The following is an 18,724-nucleotide window of genomic DNA, read 5'->3' as shown; positions in this document are numbered from 1 at the left end:
ACATCTACAAGTAGTGATATTTAGTTGGCAGAGAGAAGGCAAACTTTTCAAACTCACGTGGTTTAGAAGGACTCCTGGATTAGGAGCAAAGAATCCTAAGACACTGTGGTTCTTTGGGCTCAATTCTCATCTGTGAAGTGGGAGCGTTGATCACTCAGGGATGGGACTAGAGCAGCTGTCTTTAGTTTTGAAATCTGAGGTATGTTTGGAGTCCCTTTACGATGTTATTTGAAATAAAATATTTCTGTTGCTTAAAAAATTCTTAAACTTTTAAACAAGAGTATCTTGAAGGTCCCTCTAGCTCCCCAAACTATTATGGCTGTAAAATAAAGCTAAGTTATATTCTTATCAACTTTTTAATACATGTTTAGTTTGTAGAAAATTTTCTAAAATGAAACAAAATCACGTTTCAGAAACTTTTTTAAAGATTATTTTTTGTACTCCCTTTCTGATTAGCTTAATTGCAGTGAAAGGCTATTCCTTTTCCTTTTCTTCCCAAATTTTCTCTTCTCCTACTTAACCAGAATCCTGGTAACACTAGGAAAAATTCATAGGAAGATGAATATCGTTCTTTGTCATTCCCTTCTATCCTGTCATCCCGGCCGGTCCTCGGAGAAAGCATGACATAGTTCAAGTATGTATTCGGGAACAAGCATCTCTTTTTTTTGGCAATTTTTTTTCTCCAGGTCTCTCCAGGTGGCCTCATAGAATCATAAAGGTGGAACAGATCTAAAAAATCCTTTTGCCTAAATTCTTCATTTTAAAGATGTGGAAAATGGGACTCTGTGAGGCGGACGATTTGCATTGGAGAAGCTGTAACTCCAGCTCTGGTCTTTTCTAGTTCAGTTCTCTTTCTAATGGATCTAGATAACCTCCGGGCACTTCAGTTTTCTTATTGTAAAATGGGATGATAATAATATTTGCCTCACAGAGTTGTTGCTAGTAATACGTGAGTGTAGCGCCCTTAGAAGACTGCTTGAACCATAGAAAGTTTCTCACATATGGATGCTATTATCGTCATTACTACACTTCCATATTCTGACAGCAGGCTGCCCAAGGTACACGATCTGATGGAAAGCCCTTTTGGGGACCATGCTTCTGTCTTGTATCCCCAAAACAAATTGTTGAAATAACCTGTTCTTTTAACATCCCATTCCCCCAGGCGACTGTTCCCTGCTGGGTGAAATTGGGTGGGCAATTGGTTTTATTCAGATAAATGAATTTCACGTTAATATGTTGGCTGCTTCATGCTGTACTTGCCTGATAGAAACGCTATGTAACTCATTGAAAATGAATGTGCTTCCAGAAAACCTTTAAGGATTGACTTTAATGAAGGTGATTCAGATGGTGTGGCAGGTGAATGTGCAAGTGCTTTTTGAAATCGAACAGGCCTGTCACCTCACCTCGAGGCAGGTACCCTCTGTATTGGAATGTACAGCTGTGCCATCCTCATCACCCTCACTTCAGTTTCTGGAAAGTCTATGGCACCTATGAAATGGGTGAGCATTTAGTATTTAGACACTATTATTTTATTTCTTCATCAAGGTCACATGAATGGAACTTGCCTGATGAAAAATTAGTTCTTACTTTTAATTTTATTCTACTTTTGAGAAGCAGGAAAATATATCTGATGGTTAGAAAAAGCAAGCTGGGATTGCCGCTGAGAGACCCATTACCCGCCAGTGAGGAACACTACCGCTGTGGGGGAAGCTGCACCCTGATTCTCAGGAGCCCTGAGTCTCAGGTTCGAAACGACTCCTTGGAGGGGATGGCGGCTTCATCTGGAAGGGAGTGTGACCACCAGGAGCTCTGCGATGTCAGGGCTGCAGTCAGCTTGAGCTCAGGTCTTTTCTTTTCCTGTCTTTGGTCCTGCTGTTCATCTCCCCCTCCCCATGCCCGGCCCACCCTGCCACAGCGATCTGCTGCGTTGACACTGTGAATGACCCAGGGGGACACTGACAGTGAGCTGCAGCTTTGTGGAGCGGAAACTCTTGCTAGTCTCAGCACCTGCCCACCTGTCACCCAACAGGGACCCCTTGAGGAGCAAGTCGCATTTGCCAGCAGACACTCCTACCTCCTCGTTTTGGTTAATCCACCCCATTGAGGAAGAGAGGGAGGGAGGGAGTGAGGAGGAGGAGGGGGGTGGGAGAGACCCATTCGACCAGGACTTTGTAAGTGCGATGTGTACCTATCAATTGCTTTAATATTTCAAAATGAAACCGGCTTTCCTGTGGCGGGTGAGTGAGCGTTGTAAATGAAAGCTCCAGGCACAAACTCCGCGGAACCTCGGCCACTGCTTGCCCCACCGGCCCTCAGGGAGGACACAGAACCCCCCACCCCCCGCGCCCCCGCCACTTCCCTCGGATTTCTACGCGGTGCCGTTACTCATCTTGTGCGGGCTTCGGGAGCCGTGGACACACTGGGCGGGGGCCCTGGCGTGCGGGTCTCAGGGTCCGAGGCTGGAGCCCGACCGCGCGCCCCGCAGACGGCGGTGCCCGGCGCCCCTCCCCGCGCGCCCGCGGGTGCCAGACCCGCCGCCAGCCCCGCGCCGACCGACGACTTTTCTCAGTTGTCAGTTTTCTCGCTTGTCAGCAGAGCTGCTGCTGGTAAGTGAAAGACAACAGAGAGGGGGCGCGAAGGCAGCCGGGCAGGGGGACTAGGGCGCGCAGAGGGGCAGCCGCGGGGTGCCCGGGGCGACGGGGGCGCGGGGCGGAGCCGGGGGCGCGGCCTCGGGCCAGACCACCCCCCCCACCCCGCCTCCCACCGGCTCCCCCAACCCCCGCCACTTTCTCTCCGCTTCCTTTCCTCCCCATTCAGCCCTCCCTTTCACCTCCAAATCCAGCCTCCGCACTGATCGCTTCTGTGTCTTCGTGAAAAAAAAAATTAATAATACATACATATATACTCGAATAGACACGAGGTGCTTTCTTCTGGAGCAGGGACACAGTCGCTACCCCTGAACCCCAGCCCGGGACCATGGTCGGTCATCATAGCCTCCCAAGGGCCCCCGGGCCCGGGGCCGCCTGCGATCCAAACCCACTTTAAGTGCGGACTTGGTGGGGCACAGACAGGGGAGCGCACCCAGAAAGTGACAGGCAGAGGCGCGCCGCGATCGGCTGGGGCTCGGCGGACCGGCAGGAGGCGGGAGGGTTCAGCCCAAACTCGCTCAGCCTCACTCCCGGTGACAACCTGCAGCTATGGAGTCCCCGACCAAGGAGATTGAAGAATTTGAGAGCAATTCTCTGAAATACCTGCAGCCCGAACAGATCGAGAAAATCTGGCTTCGGCTCCGAGGGCTGTAAGTAAATCTACGTACTTCTTTTGCCCCATTTCCCCTTCCTATCGATATGTCAGCACACAGCCGTGGCCATGGCTGCTCGCCCAGGTCCTTCGTGGCCCTTTAAATGCAGTCCAGAAGTTCCATAACTGCTTCTCTGTTAATTACAGTCACTGCTACCTTCTTTTCAGCAGAGAGACTTGTCTTTCTGAATTAGGATGCCTTGCTATTTCCAAGCCATGCCTTCTTTGGGGGAAGGGGACATGTCCTTAGATTTCGATTGCAGTAGCTCAATAACCACAGAGATGTTTCTGGTCCTTTTTGCTCAGGGAGAAAAGTTTGGGGACTCAGGTCGCAGACTTTTAATTAAAAGAAGAGTATTCTCTCTAAAGTGCTTACAAATACCTTGGCAGGTGGTCCCAGAATTTATCAATAGTTCAAATTCCACATGCATTGTGGCTGCTAAATTCTCTTCTCCATATTCGCAGCCTAGTTCAACTTCTGATATTTTCTTAGGATTCTTTCTGGCAGGGAAATGGTTACTGGAAGGAAGGGCTATTTTGAAGAAAGTGGGGGTCGGAAGCAATATTGGATTTCCTGGCAATCTTTCAACAGTGAAGTAGGGTGTTTGCTTTCAATACGGTGGCCAGGATTCTGAATAGACTGGTGGACAGAGATCTCTGAATTCCGTTCACTTCATTAGGTTCTGTCTGGTTTTGATCACTGAGGAGAGGTGACCTGGAATTATGGGGTATTTTCTGTGGAATAAGTTCATAAACAATGAACTGCTGGTCACCCCGTTGGGAAGCTGTAGTGATGGCTGTATATCTACAGTTTGCTTCTCAGTTGACCAGGCAGGTTCCAAAGACGCCTTGCCTTCCATACCAACCAGAAACTCATTTCATCAAGATATCTAGCATCAAATACCTACTGCTGTTTGAAAGAAAAAGTTTTTTATTTCCAAGGATATTCTCTAGACATTCTAGGCAGTGATGGTGAAACCAGCTCCCTGGCATTTGTTTTGCTGCAGTTAATTGATTTTGGAAGCACGTGCCCATGAACAAAACCCCCCAAAAAACAAATAAAAAAAGGCACTGATCTAAGTTAGCTGTTAGGGGAGGCCACATCCCAATCAGGACATTCAGAGTTGTGAAGGGAAGCAAAGCAGTATGTGTTTCCTCAACGGGTCTTTATTTAAAGTGCAAATTATAAAAGCCTGTCAGTCAATAATCTAAATGAGCTCCCCTGCCATTGATCTAAATGGGAAACCGTGCCCAGTAACAGGATGTTTCAATTGTCTGGCTGCTGGATGCAAGCAGAGGCTGTAACTTGTTCTGAAATCTTGTCTTTCTGGCTGGCAGACTGTCGGGACAGTGGGGCACATGCAACACAGTGCCTCTTTCAGAGTGGTGTTACAATAAGCTAGTGTCATATGTAACGAACATGACATATGATCATGTTTGGCTGGGCACAGAAAGTTTGTTGCATCCACAAAGCCTGGGTCTGAGGTATATAACGTCAAAGCGTTATCCAGCTGGTCTCCTTGCCATCCTGTCTCAGGAAGTGCTTCTCTCTGGCTGCTTTGCAATTTAAACGGACGCCACAGGGCTCCTCTGGCTGGAAAGGAGTGTTTGGGCGAATCACTGAGACTGAGGTGGGATTTTGTAGGATAAAGCATTAACAGCTCACTGTCTTGGAGCTTTCTGTGTTTCCTATCTGTTAGGCTTCTCTCTCCAAGGTGTCGGTGTGTGTGATGCATCCACATCTTCCTTTTCTAGTCTTTCCTATCTATGCAGTGCCTTTGAACTTAAAAGGTGTGGGTTGATTCTTCTCCAAGTGTGGTTCTGAAGTCCTCTCTTTATCCTTCCTACGGAAATGCCCTGCAGAACAGCACTCCTAGGAGATCTGCAGCTTCACCTTCTAATTTGAAAAGGATGTTACTATTGTTATTACAACGTATACTTTTTTACTACTGTTATGGTTCTTACTACCATTTTTTTTTTTAACATGACAGTAGTGCTATAATAAGTTGCTAAAGACTCTGGAAACCAAAGCACATGCTTATTTATACAACTTGGAATAACACTTTTTCAGTTCGCAAAATAGAAACCTTTCGGAGATGGAAGGGTGTGCGACTATTTGTTCACACAACAGACTCTTGGTAAGAAAAGAAGCTGTTCTTTCAACATTTTAGAAAGACCCGGTAGCCACGATTGGATTTTCATATCAATTTATTTCCATGACACCTTCTAGAAAGGGCTTCATCAGTGACCGCAGATAGTTCAGCTTGTTTGAGAAATGTCAGGTTCAGGACTTGATCATCTCGTGCCTGGATTATTTGGTGGTGTCTGTCTTCTCGTCAGTGTCTGTCCTATTTAATCGACTGTTGAAGTTTTCATCTTCTCCATCAGTATGTAAGTCCCTCAAAGACAGACATTTGTATGTCTTGCTTACCGCTGTACTTCTGGCACCTAGAACGGGGTTTAGCACATAGTAGGTGCTCTAGCTCTATGTATAGATGATGAAAGAAGCATAAAGACTCAAGTATGAACTTTTTAATATCCAAAATAGAGATAAATATATATTTGGATCAGCTTATAGGCCATGTCACCTAGCAACACGATATTCCATGAGCTAGAGAGGAGGAATGTTCTATTGACATCATTATCCAGTTCGGGCACAGAAGTCTAAACCGAGGTAGGACTGGGCAAGAATGTGGCAAAGCTGCGACCCGGGGCTGAGTGCCACCCTGCGTTTGCCCTGGTTTTCTCTTTCCTCCTCTGAGGTCTCCCCTTTGCTGCACTGGCCAGGAGTGGTCCTCGCGAATAGCAGGAAGGTTGCTGAGGTTGTCATCTGTCCAGAATGTACAGTGTGAGAGAATATAGGGGTGAGCTTCTCTACGCCACATCTCCCATCCATCCGCTTTCCATGCCTTCTCGTTCTTTCTTTCCTTCTCACCATCTGAATACTAGATATTTCATTTATTATGTGTACTGTCTTTGTCCTCTGACTAGGATATACACTCCCTGAGGATGGAGGTTTTCTCGTCTGCCTGGGTCACTGGCTGTCCCCAGTGCTTACGATACTGCCTGGTATACAGTTAATTATCGATAAGTATTTGAAACCCAGGGCTGTTTCACATGTTCTCTAGGACAGGCTTAGGGAAAACTCTTAACCTTGTCTCGTAGCATCTTCGACATGCTAATAGTGCATCGAATATCGGAGATGTGAATTTCCAACACTGTCTACCCCAGCTGAGATCACAAAACCCTGTAACGCTTAGGCATTTACCGTAATGATGACGACTCCCGTTTCCCTTGAGCGAGGTGCTACCCACCAGCCTGCGATTCCAGGGCTGTGGTGTTCCTCGGCTTCCGCCTGCACCTGCCACCCGCTCACACAAGCGCTCACGTTACGCTGATGAGAAGGGAGCAGATACCACGCCCGAGCTTTCCTAAGTACAGCTGTCAGAGGGGTGCCGTCCTCTTACACTTCTAGGAGGAGCCTCTCTTTTGCTGTTCCGTACACCTCAGTTGCCCTGCTCATGCTGTTGTCATCCCTCTTTCCCGTGTAGGAGTGGGTGGAATATTTAAGGGCCCCTCCCAGAGGCTGTTTTCTTAGGGACTCTTCCAATCACAGAAGATACGACTGTGGCTGTACTTTATTCCTCTGGTGATATGGGGAGACTTGTGCTGCATGGGTTGGAATCATGACTTGTACCTTGGGTCCCAACCAAGAGTTTTTCTATTGCCAGATTTCTATATAATGACAAAAAAGTATTTCGATATATATATTTTTTAAATTGAAAACAAGAGAACAGATTTTATTTATTCCTTGGCATATATTGTCACAATTGTAATTCAGCTATCATGTATTCATTTTGCCCAACTATGAGGTAGTCAGTATAATACATTTTTTTTTTTTTTTTTAGACAAGGCAACCCTTGGTTGACCTCACAGATTGTAAGGACCTTGTCAGCTTATAATTCCTTATTTTTTATTTTTCACACCTACAGCACCTGGTCTTCCTAGGTGGTCTCCTATCCAAGTGCTAACCAGGCCTGACCCTGCTTAGCTGCCAAGATCAGACAGGATCGGGCTTGTTCAGGGTGGCCTGGCCGTAGACAGTATAATACATTTTATGCTTATGCGACATTCTTTATGAAGATGATGATGTTTTTTTCCTATTATCTAAAGTAATATCATGAATATAAAGGGAGGTAAACAGTTATTAGAGCAACAGACAGGCACTGTTGTTTTTGTCAATCCAGCAAGCTTTCCCGAACCCCACGTTATGGTAACAGACCCTGCCCCCCCGGCCACCCACTGCTCCCTGCCCTAGGGATGGGCTCAAGATCCAGGACTGGCCAATCATCCAGTTTCACCTTACTGGTCACAGTGGTCGGTTTCAAGAGTGGCACAGAACCCAGGAGGCACAGCGAGCCACAGAGACTGCTCTGTCAGCTGGGGAAGACGGCTGCTTTGGCTTCTTCTAGGCCTCCCTGGGAGCTGCTACTGGCTCCATTTCCCACTTCTCGGAGAAGACCTTCCTACAGGAGGACACAGTGAGGCCAACATTCAAAGAGGAGCAGAGGGCAGAAGAGGGAGCAGATATCCCAGGGTCCGCTCGCAGAGGCCCAGCCAGTCGGGCTCTGTTTCCGTTTGGGTTGCTTCGAGTTTGCTTCCTCTGAAAAGAGTCTTCACTAATACGCGCAGAAGTACAGAGAACTTAAATGACTCTCCCAAAGAACACAGCAAAGACAGGGGTGAGGGGAGCCATGGGCAAAGAAGCCTGGATCTTTGGTTTCCTATGTCTTATTTAATGAGACCTTGTGTTTTCTTTCGACTCATTTGAAGTTTTTAATAGTGTTATCAGTATTCAAGCAATGTGAGTTTACTCGGTGAACATCTGTTGAGTGTCTCTGATAAGCTTGGTGCTTTGGTAAGCTGTGGGTACACAAAAGTAGATGAGATACTTACCTGCCCCTTCAGCAGTCTCCACGAATAGTGGAAGTGGCGACCATAGTTACAGAGGGATGCATGAGAGTTACCTCAGGCTGGGAGGACCAGAGAGGGTCGCCCATGAGCAGAGAGCTGTGGATTTATTCTGGCAGAACCTTTAGAGTCACAAGGAGGAAACTTGCACAGATTCCTTTCATTCATGTCAGCCTTTTGCGAGGAAAACAAGGACTCATCCAGTTAGCCCAGAATAAATCAGCCCAGAATTCCGAGCTGTCTTTATAGACAACTGCAAAGCTGCTTCTACTTACTAGGATAGAGCCTGAGTGCCAGCACCCTTTTTTGAGCTCACCTCATTGATAGTTCCCAAAGGAGAGGGTGTGGTTCGGTCTATTTGCTATCAGTCAGCATGGAAACGTTGGACAGAAACCTCCCAGGTTACTCAGGACGTGGCCCCTGGCTTGGTCCCTGGTCCAAGTAGCAGGATTTCTTCCCCTACAGCTCAATCCCAAGAGCCTTAGCTACTTTCCTTAAAAGGGAGCTGTGTGATAACCTCATGCGGCTCATCTGGTGCAGTACTGAAGGACAGGCCGAAGTTCGTGAATGGAGTATGTGTAAAGATACAGAGGCATGGGGGCCCTCGGCCCGTCGAGGAGGAGTGACAGATGATGTTGGGAAGGAAGTCATGGGCCAGGTGGTGATACCTGGAATTTAAAAAAATTTGCTTTTTGTTTTTCTCAAAATTATACACATGCTTATAGTTTAAGGAGGCAAGTATTTGAATATATTTTATTGCATTACACAAAATAGTGTTATTATGTTCAAGGCACTTTCAGAGTTTTTTTTTTTTGGTAATTTAAGGAGTTTGTATTTTGTTCCTTAAATTGTAAGGAGTGATTAAAAACTTTAAGCTGGAGAGTAACAAAATGAGATTTGAATTTTAGGGTGGCTATTCTGGAAGAAGCATGCAAGACAGAGATTGGAGATGATACTTGAGGCTCGGAGACCAGTTGGAAAAATTGCCCGAATTGGGGTAGTGCCGCTGACGATGAAAGAACAGGGTGCAGATTTGATGTGAGAACTGACAGAACTTAGTTTTGGAGCGGAGAGAGAGGAAGAGAAGGAGAAAGCTTCCAAGTTGGTTTTGGCCTGGATGTCAGTGTGTTTGGTGCCTTCTGCCTTGTCAGGGACCGTGGAAGGAAGAGCAGGCTTCGATAGAGCAGACTGATAAACCTGAGTTTAGACGCGTTGAACTGGAGTAGCCTCTGGAATGTGAAGTAGCTTTTGGTTCTAGCATTCTGGATTCATGGAGAGACCTTTGGCCTGGAGTGGGGAGTCGTGGTTCTGAGTTAAAGCCTTGTGAGCAGACACCTAGGGAAGAGGGGCTTGACCTGAATCTCACTAATAAAGCAATTCCAAAAGAATAATTTAAACGATTATTGTTTATTTTCTTCAGATGACATATTTTAGTGTATTAATTGGTCCTTCCAGTCTCCCATTTAGTTGGACATGTCAGGTGGTTCAGCATATTTTTATTGGGCTCCAGTTATGTACCAGATACTACGAGCTTCGAAGAGATATGAAATGTCAGAAGAAAAGCTCTGCTCTCAAGAAACTTTGACTCTAGTCATGGAGACAAGATAATTTTATACACGTGCAAAAAATTAGCACCAATAAGAGACAGAGCAATAATTAATTGCCAAATAAGTGATATTGACACTATCTCCTAGGGATCAGAGAAGGCAGAAATTTACATTTGAGGTATTATTTTTGAGTCTGTCTTTCTCAAATAAAGGTCAATTAAGTTTCCCTAAAATTTGTTCTTAATGTATATCAAAGGAGAGGAAGAAGGGAATATCAAAAAGGGTCAGTAGGTTCTTATGTTTAGAATGGAATTTTCTTTACTTGAATGCAGTGTATTAGTACATCGTTACTTGCTGATCATAATGTGGCCTCTGTAGTTGGGGAAGCAGCCCCAAGCAGAGAGATTTCTGCATTTCTAGAAATCTCAGTTTTCTGTCTCTAATTTTCTTTGGCTCATAGAAAACTACTTTCCTTGGTCCCAGTTTCCTCATAGGGAGGGAACGTGCTTACGTGACCTACTTCACGGGTCTTTGAGAAACAGCTGAGAAAAATAATTGTTAAAACAAGGCACATAAAATCATCTGTAACGGCTTTGAGAATGAACATCACAATTTCCTATTTGTAATAAAAAGTGAATTCAACGAGTGAAACACTCTATTTCTAGAGAAAGTATACTGAGTCCATGTAAAGCATTGGTATTTTTCAGGCGTATTGGAGTGTACTCTTTATTAAAAGACCTTTTGACAGCTCTTATTAAACAAAATAAACAAGTATTCATGAGTGTAAGAAAAATCTAGATGTTTCTAGGTCACGAAATCATGAAAAAGCTTAAAAGAATAATCAAAAAGACAATTTGTGATTCTAGCTAATGAGTTTTATTTATATATTTGAATGAGTATACACACATCTAACATGCAGGAGACTCATCTATTACTCATTCACTCAGCAAACATTTTCTCTAGCACTTACCATGTGGCAGGCACTGTGTGAGGCACCAGGGATACGGTGGGAGATAAGACAGAGGCTCCCTCCCTTAAGAGCGTTCAGTCTATGTTAATGGCAAATATTAAACGTGTGATTTCGTAAATAATTATTCACAGTGATGAGTGCTGCTTGGAAGTACAAGGCTCTGTGAAAACATAAGAGAGGCTACAAACCTGGTCCATGAATCAAGGAAGGCTTCACTGAAGAAGTGAGATTTCAGCGGAGATATATGGAATAAGTAGGTATTAGGTAAGAAAAGAGCTGAGGACGAGTGTTCGAAGGCATTCAAGGCCTGGGAAAAACACCATGTGCAAAGAGGCAAAGAAACATGGCAGCTCTGAGAAAACAGAAGAAGGCCAGGTGCCTGCAGTGTAGTAGGCACTGTGGAGACAGGAGGCTTAAGACACAGCAGGTGAAGAGCAGCTCTCGCCTCATCTTTTAGGGACCTTAGCAATGGGAAGCCATGTGAGTCTGTAGAGATGGATTCGAGAGCTTTTCAAGAGGTAGACTCAACAGAGCTTGGACATGGGGGATGAGGAAGAAAGCGGAAGCTAGGACAACTTCCAGGTTTTCAGCTTGAGTCCCAAGGCGCTATTTATTTAGATCAGGTTCACTGAGAGGGTAACAAGTTTGAGGTTTGGTTGTGGGTAGGAGCAGAATGATGGAGAGTGGGGATCGTGAGTTCAGTTTTGGACATATTGAATACCAGGGCCTATAAGACGTCCCTGAGGAGATGTGGTGAAGGCATGAGCACTTAGATAAGTGGCCTTGGAGATGAAAGGAAAGGTCTGGATTAGAGATGTAATGTACAGCCCAACAAAGAAGAAAAATTATATATATATGTAAAATATATTCATAGTGCATATATGTATATATGAGTGTGTACATGTGTATATGCTAAGTTCATATTCCTGTAAGTTTTACAAGTAGAGAAAACATAGTTTAGTGTGACCCCCTAAATAGTTTGAGAGAAGGCTGTCAGTTCATGTCTATTTCTCATTGGCATTTACTTATTCAACATATGGGAAAGACCAGCTAGCAATCAATATACATAGCTTTGCTAGGAACCCTTTCATTGACTACTTCGTGTCATGCCCAGCAAAGGACTTATAGCAGAAACAGAAACCTGGGGAGTAGGCAGGATCATTTCCAATATTCAAAGGGCAGAAAGAGAACATGACCCGGGAAGCTAAATGGGATGAGGCTGTCATCGTGGACCTTCTGGGGACTGGGCACGAGCCAGGCAGTGAGACCCGAAGCTGGGGCCTAGTGCACTTCAGAGGAGCCTGGTGAAGCCTGGCTGGCAGGAGGCTCCGTGGACTCAACAGGGGGCTATCCTGGTGTCTAGGCTCCGTCAGTGGACACAGCCTCCTGCTGCCCTTCAATGGACACACTGTCTCTTGTCCCTGCCATGGCGTTGCCTGCCCACACCACCTCTGCCTCATTTGTGGCCCTTTGCTGGCTCTCTAAGACCTTCCAGAAATGGCCCTCCCTGCCTCCGTTTCCACTCTCTTCCGAGGGCCTATTACAGGGACCCGATATTCCATATTCTGCTGAAATAGATTTCCTTTCCCATGGGCCACCAGAAGAGTGAAAATTTAGACATTTGCCATGAGAGTGCATTGAGCGTTTTGGCTGAAAGTCACTATTGAACATCCAAAGAACATTCTATTCTGTTGACCCAGAGTCCAAACAACCGAAATGCTTAAATAACCAAGACTTTTTCTACACTCTAGAGACAAACTGAGTAAGTCGGCAATGAAAGATTAATCCTTGAAAACTACTTCCTGATTTTAGGAATAGTTCAAGTTCAGACTGACTCACCTCCTCCTTTTTTTTCCTCTACCTCTCTGATTTTTGTCCCAGGATGACTCTGAGGGGTCTTACACTACGTTTTAATTGAAACCCCCAAAGCGTGTTGCATTCAGTATCCTATTTTAGGGGGCTGTTACTAGGAAGTTCTGCTGGCTATGAGGAACTGTAAACACTTCTGCGAAGAGGGCCCCGTGTAGCTCATCTGTGAACTATTAGGATTAATTATCACAAATCAGGTTTCACAGATGTTGTTTAGAACTGCCGTTCTTTCTATAAAACCACTGATTGAAATTAGCCATTGTTAAAAAAAAAAAAAGAATTGTTCAAAGCACCCTTTCTGGGCGTGTTGGCATCGTTTCAGTGAAGGTAACTGTAGCGAAGAAGTTGGTTCGAATGCTCAACTGATTTTAGTTGAGATTCGAGCTCAAAACGAAGTTTTCATTGTTCTGTATTTTGGACAATGGCCTCATTTTTTGCTGTATTTAAATTGTTGAGATTTTCAGCGTCTGTGTCCAGAGACGAGCCTTCTGTAGATGCTGCTGCTGTGAGACAGGGGTCCAGAAGCAACAGGAGGGAGTCCTGCTCCCAAGCTGTCGGGGTGACTCAAAGTCACCACCTGGAATTATAAATGGTCTGTAACTGCTTCCTGCCAGGAGTAGGTTTTTTAAATTACATTTTTTGGGGTAACATTGGTTAATCACATTACATAAGTTCCGGGAGTACAATTTAAGAATCCAACATCCGTATGTTCCATGTGTGCCCACCACCCTTGCGACACCAAGTATTTGAGCCCCTTTACCTTCTTCATGCTCTTCCCACCCCGTCCCCTCTGGTGACCACCATACTGTCGTCTGTGTCTATGAGTTCGTTCCTTTATCGCTTTCTGTTTTACATCCCACATGTGAGTGCGGTCAGCTGGTTCTTGGTGAGAGCTGAGAAGAAGGATGTAAGAGAGGAGAGAGGGAAGGGATCCTTCTGGAGTAGACAAAAAAGGCTTAGAAAAATTAGACTAGTTGCTGAAGTTCAACTTGGCAGAAGATGTAGGTTTTGTTCTGGTTAAATCCACATGGGGAAAAATAAGAGAATTCATGGAAGCAACTCCCTGGATAATTGAATTAAAAAACCCTGCCCTTCCCCGAAGTCCAAAGATAAATCTGCGAAGAGAGATTTTTGTCTTCATCCTTTGGATTTTCTCCACTTTGGATGTGTTGTCACAGATATGAAAAAACATTTCTGTTTTCAGCCTTTCTTATTGATATTTATCTAACTAGGAGCCAGGCACCCAGGAAGGAGGTCACGAAAATCTCTTCCATTCCCACCCACACAGTTTTGCTGTACTTACAACACAGCGAGTGGTTGTATTTATGTGAATAGAGGGATAAATCATTTATGCAAAGAAGTACTACTTGGACTTCTACAAGTGTGACATTTACTTTCTGTTTTCTTTCCCTAAAAACCTTGCCATATTTTCCCACTGCGGCCACTGATTAGCTCACTGCCCAACTTTAGGCAATAAATTTTGGTCTGCTCAAAAAATTTCGCTTTCTAGAGGAAGAGTTCACTTGCTTTGGGGGGGTGGGTCCCATTTTGGGGCCTGTTAGACAGTAATCTGAGTGCTGGAATTTTTAACCCATGCCCAGGGGAGAAGCAGGCATGAACGAGAGATTTGGGTTTCTGTGTCTAGCCAGCTGTCTGCGACAGATGAGGGGTCTGGGAAGGGGAAGGGGAGCAGCGAAGAGTCAGACCCCAGGGCATCGTGTGCATTGGCTGTGTGAGTTGGTGCCCTTCCAGGTGGGGTTTCCTGTGGGGGTGTTTAGTTTCGATTAAACCTTCTCCTTAAAGGTTTCTTCGCCTCCCATTGCTCAGCCAGCACTAGACAGAAACACATTTGCTTCTAGGAGTGAGTTAAAAATTGATCGTCTTATTTATTTAATTTTTGGATTAGCTTTCTCTTCGTCTTCAGATTCACCGCCCTCACCCCCAAATGTCACTGTCAAAGGCTCCCTTAATTTGAATTTGACCTCATCACTTTTGGGTAAACATATGGGAGTTTCGTGCTCTGAGAGTTGCTGACCCTGAATATGATCATCCTTTCCTAAGTGGCAAGATGAAAGGGTATGTGTCTCTCGGACAGTTTTTTTTTTCCCAACAGAAAACCTCGCAGGAAAATTCTTTAGAAAATTTAAACAACAAAAAAAATTCTTTCCTAACTATTTGGTTATTTGAGGTGAAAGTGAATTTATGTCATTTCATTTTTTTTTTTTTTTTTTTTTTGTCTTTTTTCTTGCCTCGGATCTTTGGCCAAGCGGGAGAATGTAATCATTGCCCACATGGATTTTTCATTCTATAGCTCGTCAGTTAAGAAATTCTTGAACAGGTAAGAGAAGACAGGCTCTCTTTTCTCTAATATCTTCTCTTTCTCACCGTAGATAGTCTGCTGGAAGGTGCCTGGCGACTGCAATTTATATATATTTTCTCTCTGGCATTCACTTGTTCAAAATACGGGAATGGCCATCGAGCAGTCGATATACACAGCTTTGCAACTCTAGGTTTTAACGTACACAGCATGGAAATGTAATCACTGGTAGAAATGAAAGAAATATGCAAAGACCTTCCATTCTCAGCCACACGTAGAGTAGTTCATATACATGGCTTAAGACAGAATTAGGAGAGGCTTCTACGGATATCCGCTTCTGTACAGTCTGCACTTCAAATGCCAATGAAAAGCGAAACCAGAGGATCAGATGATCATTCGGATCCTCTCATTCCACGAGTATTTGTGGCATTTTTAACTCAGTCCACTTTCCCATGAGTGAACTGCATGCGATCTGAACTTCCGTGAACATGTCAACTCCATGAGTCTCACCATGCTCTTTGTCTCCTTGAGTCTGTCCTCCCATCACCTCTCCCTTGAGAGAACTGAGGGCTGAGAACCAGAATTTCTACAGCTCTCTGTGCATCTGCAGCAGTAGTGACCTCAGCAAGGAAGGAGGGAGCTGGGCCCCGACGGCATCTGGAGCAGAGTGAGTCATCGTTGCACAGAAACCCCGGAGTACACTGAAGGCAGAGTGGGAATTCTCACTGCGCCTGTGTGTAGTTGTTACTCACTCAGCTTCCCATACCAGAGAACGTTCTTGTGCCCAACTGGGAGGTATCTTGCTGTCAACTTAGAAACTGAACACAAGTGTCGGTTTCTCTAAGCCAGCTCGTTTGAATATTAAGCCTATTTATAAACCTTATTATTGCAGGACCCATATGGCTCTTACTCAAAGATACTCACTTTAAAAAAGTGAAAGACTGCCAGACGCTTCGTAATTTAGCATCAGTGCATAACTGACTCTCCGGCTATCAGGAGTGATTCCCAAATCATCTGTTTGACTTTGGAGTATGCGAAACTTACATTTGATTGTTGGCGTGCCTGGCGCTCTGAGAACTCGGGGGCATCGACAAGCTAATGTAGCCCCTTAGAAGCATCCTTCCTCCCACCTCACTGTTGTTTTTTTGCTGTTTCCTTGCTGTCTCTACTCCGGGCAGGTTCAGGTTTACTATGGGCAGAATCGCCCTCTATGCTTACTTAGTTTCATCCTTTCTCTCCCTGTTTGGGGCCAGGACAGGTAAAATGAAGTTCAGGCTCCAGAAGTCTCTGCTGGATGACACAGCCATGGAGAACTTGGGAGAATCTTTTTAAATGTTGGGGGAGGGTCAGTGCCCTTTGCTCTTTGATGATGCTCTGATCTCACTATCCACTTAGAATGTGATCAGCTTGATGTGGATGGGCTGCAGCCTTTAAGGGCTGATTTTCGAGCTCATCCCTTCCCCTGCTCTGTACACACATACACACACACATCACACACACACACACCCCATTTGATACTTCATGGAAAAGCCACAGTTCCCTAGAAACATTCCAGACTTAAACAGACTTTGATTTTCGGTGAAGACCAGGAGTCTTTTAATTTGCTGTTGAGATGGATATGGGTCAGTCAGTAATTCTCGCGATAGCACGTGATGTCTCTGCATGGAGTTATGACTTTTAGAGAATGTAAGCGACTCACAGAGCTTCAGTTTTTAGAGAATTATTGATAAACAGGATCTTTGCTAAAAGATAATTTTAGGTATTTCTAGGGAGTAGTATTGTGTCCATTTATATATAAATACCCAGTTTTACCTTTTCCACCCCCATCTTCGGAACGATGGCCTAACTTGTCAAATTAGAGGTAAAATGTTAAATTAGAAAATGTCAAATTAGAGGGAAGCGTGCAGTTCTGCTGACCCCGCTGGGACCACGGGCAGGCGGGCGTCTCCGAGTGCGCAGCCCGCAGGGTCCCCTGACCATGGGGGGACAGGCACTGGGCAGGGTTTCAGTTCCTCCTCTCAGCAGGACTGAGATTAGCACCTGCTTTCTTTGTGGTTCGAGTGTTCTAAGCGAAAGGGAATTGGGAGTCTTCAGTATTCCACTTTAGAACACATTCTTCAACCTTTTTTTCTTCACTTTTTTTAATCAATGAAAGACTATATTTTCCCCCAAAACAAAACTTGGAAACCTCTTGAATTACAATACCATTACTATTTATTCAATACTATTGTTATTAATAGAGTGGCCGACTTTTTCAGACATTACCTGGATACCCCGCGTTGTGCTAAATGTAAATCATTAGGTCCATTTTTTGCATTCGGCTCTCACATCACTTTGTGGAGCAGGTATTAATTACCTAGATTTTACAGTTGAAGAGACTGGTGGTTGGGAAAGTGATGAAGGTTACTAAAGTTCACACAGCTTATTGGATGCAATAAGTTGGAGAAAGCATTTGAGCTCAGGCAAGTGATCGTAAAGCATTATGGTATAATGCTTTAAAAAAACTGAAAAACGAACAGTGCTGTGTGTGTATCTGTGTGTATGTGTGTGTGTGTGTGTGTGTGTGTGCGCGCGCACATGCATACACCTGTGTCTGTGAAGGGCAGAGAGCGTTCTGGGGAACAGTTTAAAAAGCACTGCTTTAGGCCCCCATGGATGCAGCGTCCTTAGCCTGGCCTCGTAGGGATGGATGACTTGCCATCTCCCACACTGCCAGCTTTGCCTGATCCCAGAGCTCAATAGCTCCTGTTTATTCTCTGCTTTCTACACCAGCTCCAACCAGCTATGTGAATCTCCAGATTAGCGGTGTATTGTTTCAAGTTTCAAAAATTAGAAATGTAAAGTAAGTTCGAAACACAAAAACAGAACATTTAAAAACAGTCTCTTGGTCTCGCAGGTTATGAATCAGGGATAAATTCCGTTGACGTTCTTAAAAACAAAAGGCCAAAAATAAACTGGGTTCTTTTCCAGCTCATTTCCTGTGTTTGGATGGAAAGAACCCAGTGTGTTCTATTGTTGTTGGTTTTGTTTGTTTTTGTCTAGTGTCTAAGTTTCCTCCTGGCACCCTTTGACTTTGCCTAATTTCCTTAATTTGCTTTGAGAGTTTCAGAGTTTGCTTTCTGTCTCACCTACTTTAAGATTCTGTATCCTTAGGCAAATGACTTAACCTCTCTGAGCCTCACTTCCATTGAGTATAAAGTGAGGTGAACCTCCCAGGATCTGTAGGAGGTCAAAGTAGATTATTATATAACGGGCATGGAACAGAGGAGGTGCTCAACAGTTGTGAGCACCCCCTGCTTCTCTCATTATCTTCCTGTATAGATCACCACGGTAGATGTACATGTCCTCACTGCTCGTGGGAAACTATCACCAAACAGAGGGGAAATGAGCAGGAGAAAAGAAAAGCAAGTTTTGGATCAGTTTCTCGATAAATTCATTCATTCCACAGCAATGTAATGAACAGCTGCGTTTGCCAGGTGTCGCGTTAGACATAAGAGAAGCACTAGCAGGTAGTGGACAAGCCATCATTCCTGCCCTCAGCGGAACAGGTCATAACCGTCTGGAGTGACAAATGCAATGATGCGGGTGGGCTCTGGCCACTGTGGGGCGCACGAAAGGGAAGTTACCCAGTTTAGGAGGCCCTAGAAGGTTTCCAGGAGGGATATCTGAGCTGACAGCGGAGAGATGAGTCGGGCTCAGTCAGGCCTCACGAATCTTGCTCAGACAAGATGATGCGTGAGTCGAGTCACA

At 44.9% G+C, this 18,724-nt stretch overlaps 1 protein-coding gene and 1 pseudogene across 10 annotated transcripts in view; one reads left to right on the top strand and one right to left on the bottom strand.

Moving 5' to 3' along the window:
• PDE1C (phosphodiesterase 1C) overlaps nucleotides 1–18,724 on the top strand; it is a 446,101-nt gene that overhangs the window by 202,398 nt on the left and 224,979 nt on the right. Inside the window, exons 1-2 of one of the 10 annotated variants that reach the window (XM_039862684.1) lie at nucleotides 2,480–2,606; nucleotides 3,196–3,298. The exons of 8 other annotated variants lie outside the window; for them this stretch is intronic. In XM_039862684.1, coding sequence (XP_039718618.1) covers nucleotides 3,198–3,298 — 101 coding nt within the window. In that variant the 5' untranslated portion in view covers nucleotides 2,480–2,606; nucleotides 3,196–3,197. Of the gene's footprint in view, nucleotides 1–2,479; nucleotides 2,607–3,195; nucleotides 3,299–18,724 lie in introns of those variants that run through there. One more of the 10 variants, XM_039862685.1, reaches the window with a different exon arrangement.
• Nucleotides 7,284–7,402, bottom strand: LOC120602629 (uncharacterized; annotated as a pseudogene).

The sequence above is a fragment of the Pteropus medius genome, unplaced genomic scaffold (assembly GCF_902729225.1).
Source record: "Pteropus medius unplaced genomic scaffold, Ma_sr-lr_union100, whole genome shotgun sequence".
Classification (NCBI taxonomy): domain Eukaryota; kingdom Metazoa; phylum Chordata; class Mammalia; order Chiroptera; family Pteropodidae; genus Pteropus; species Pteropus medius.
The sequence above is the reverse complement of the archived record's forward strand: the minus strand, read 5'-3'. Positions and strand labels throughout refer to the sequence as shown.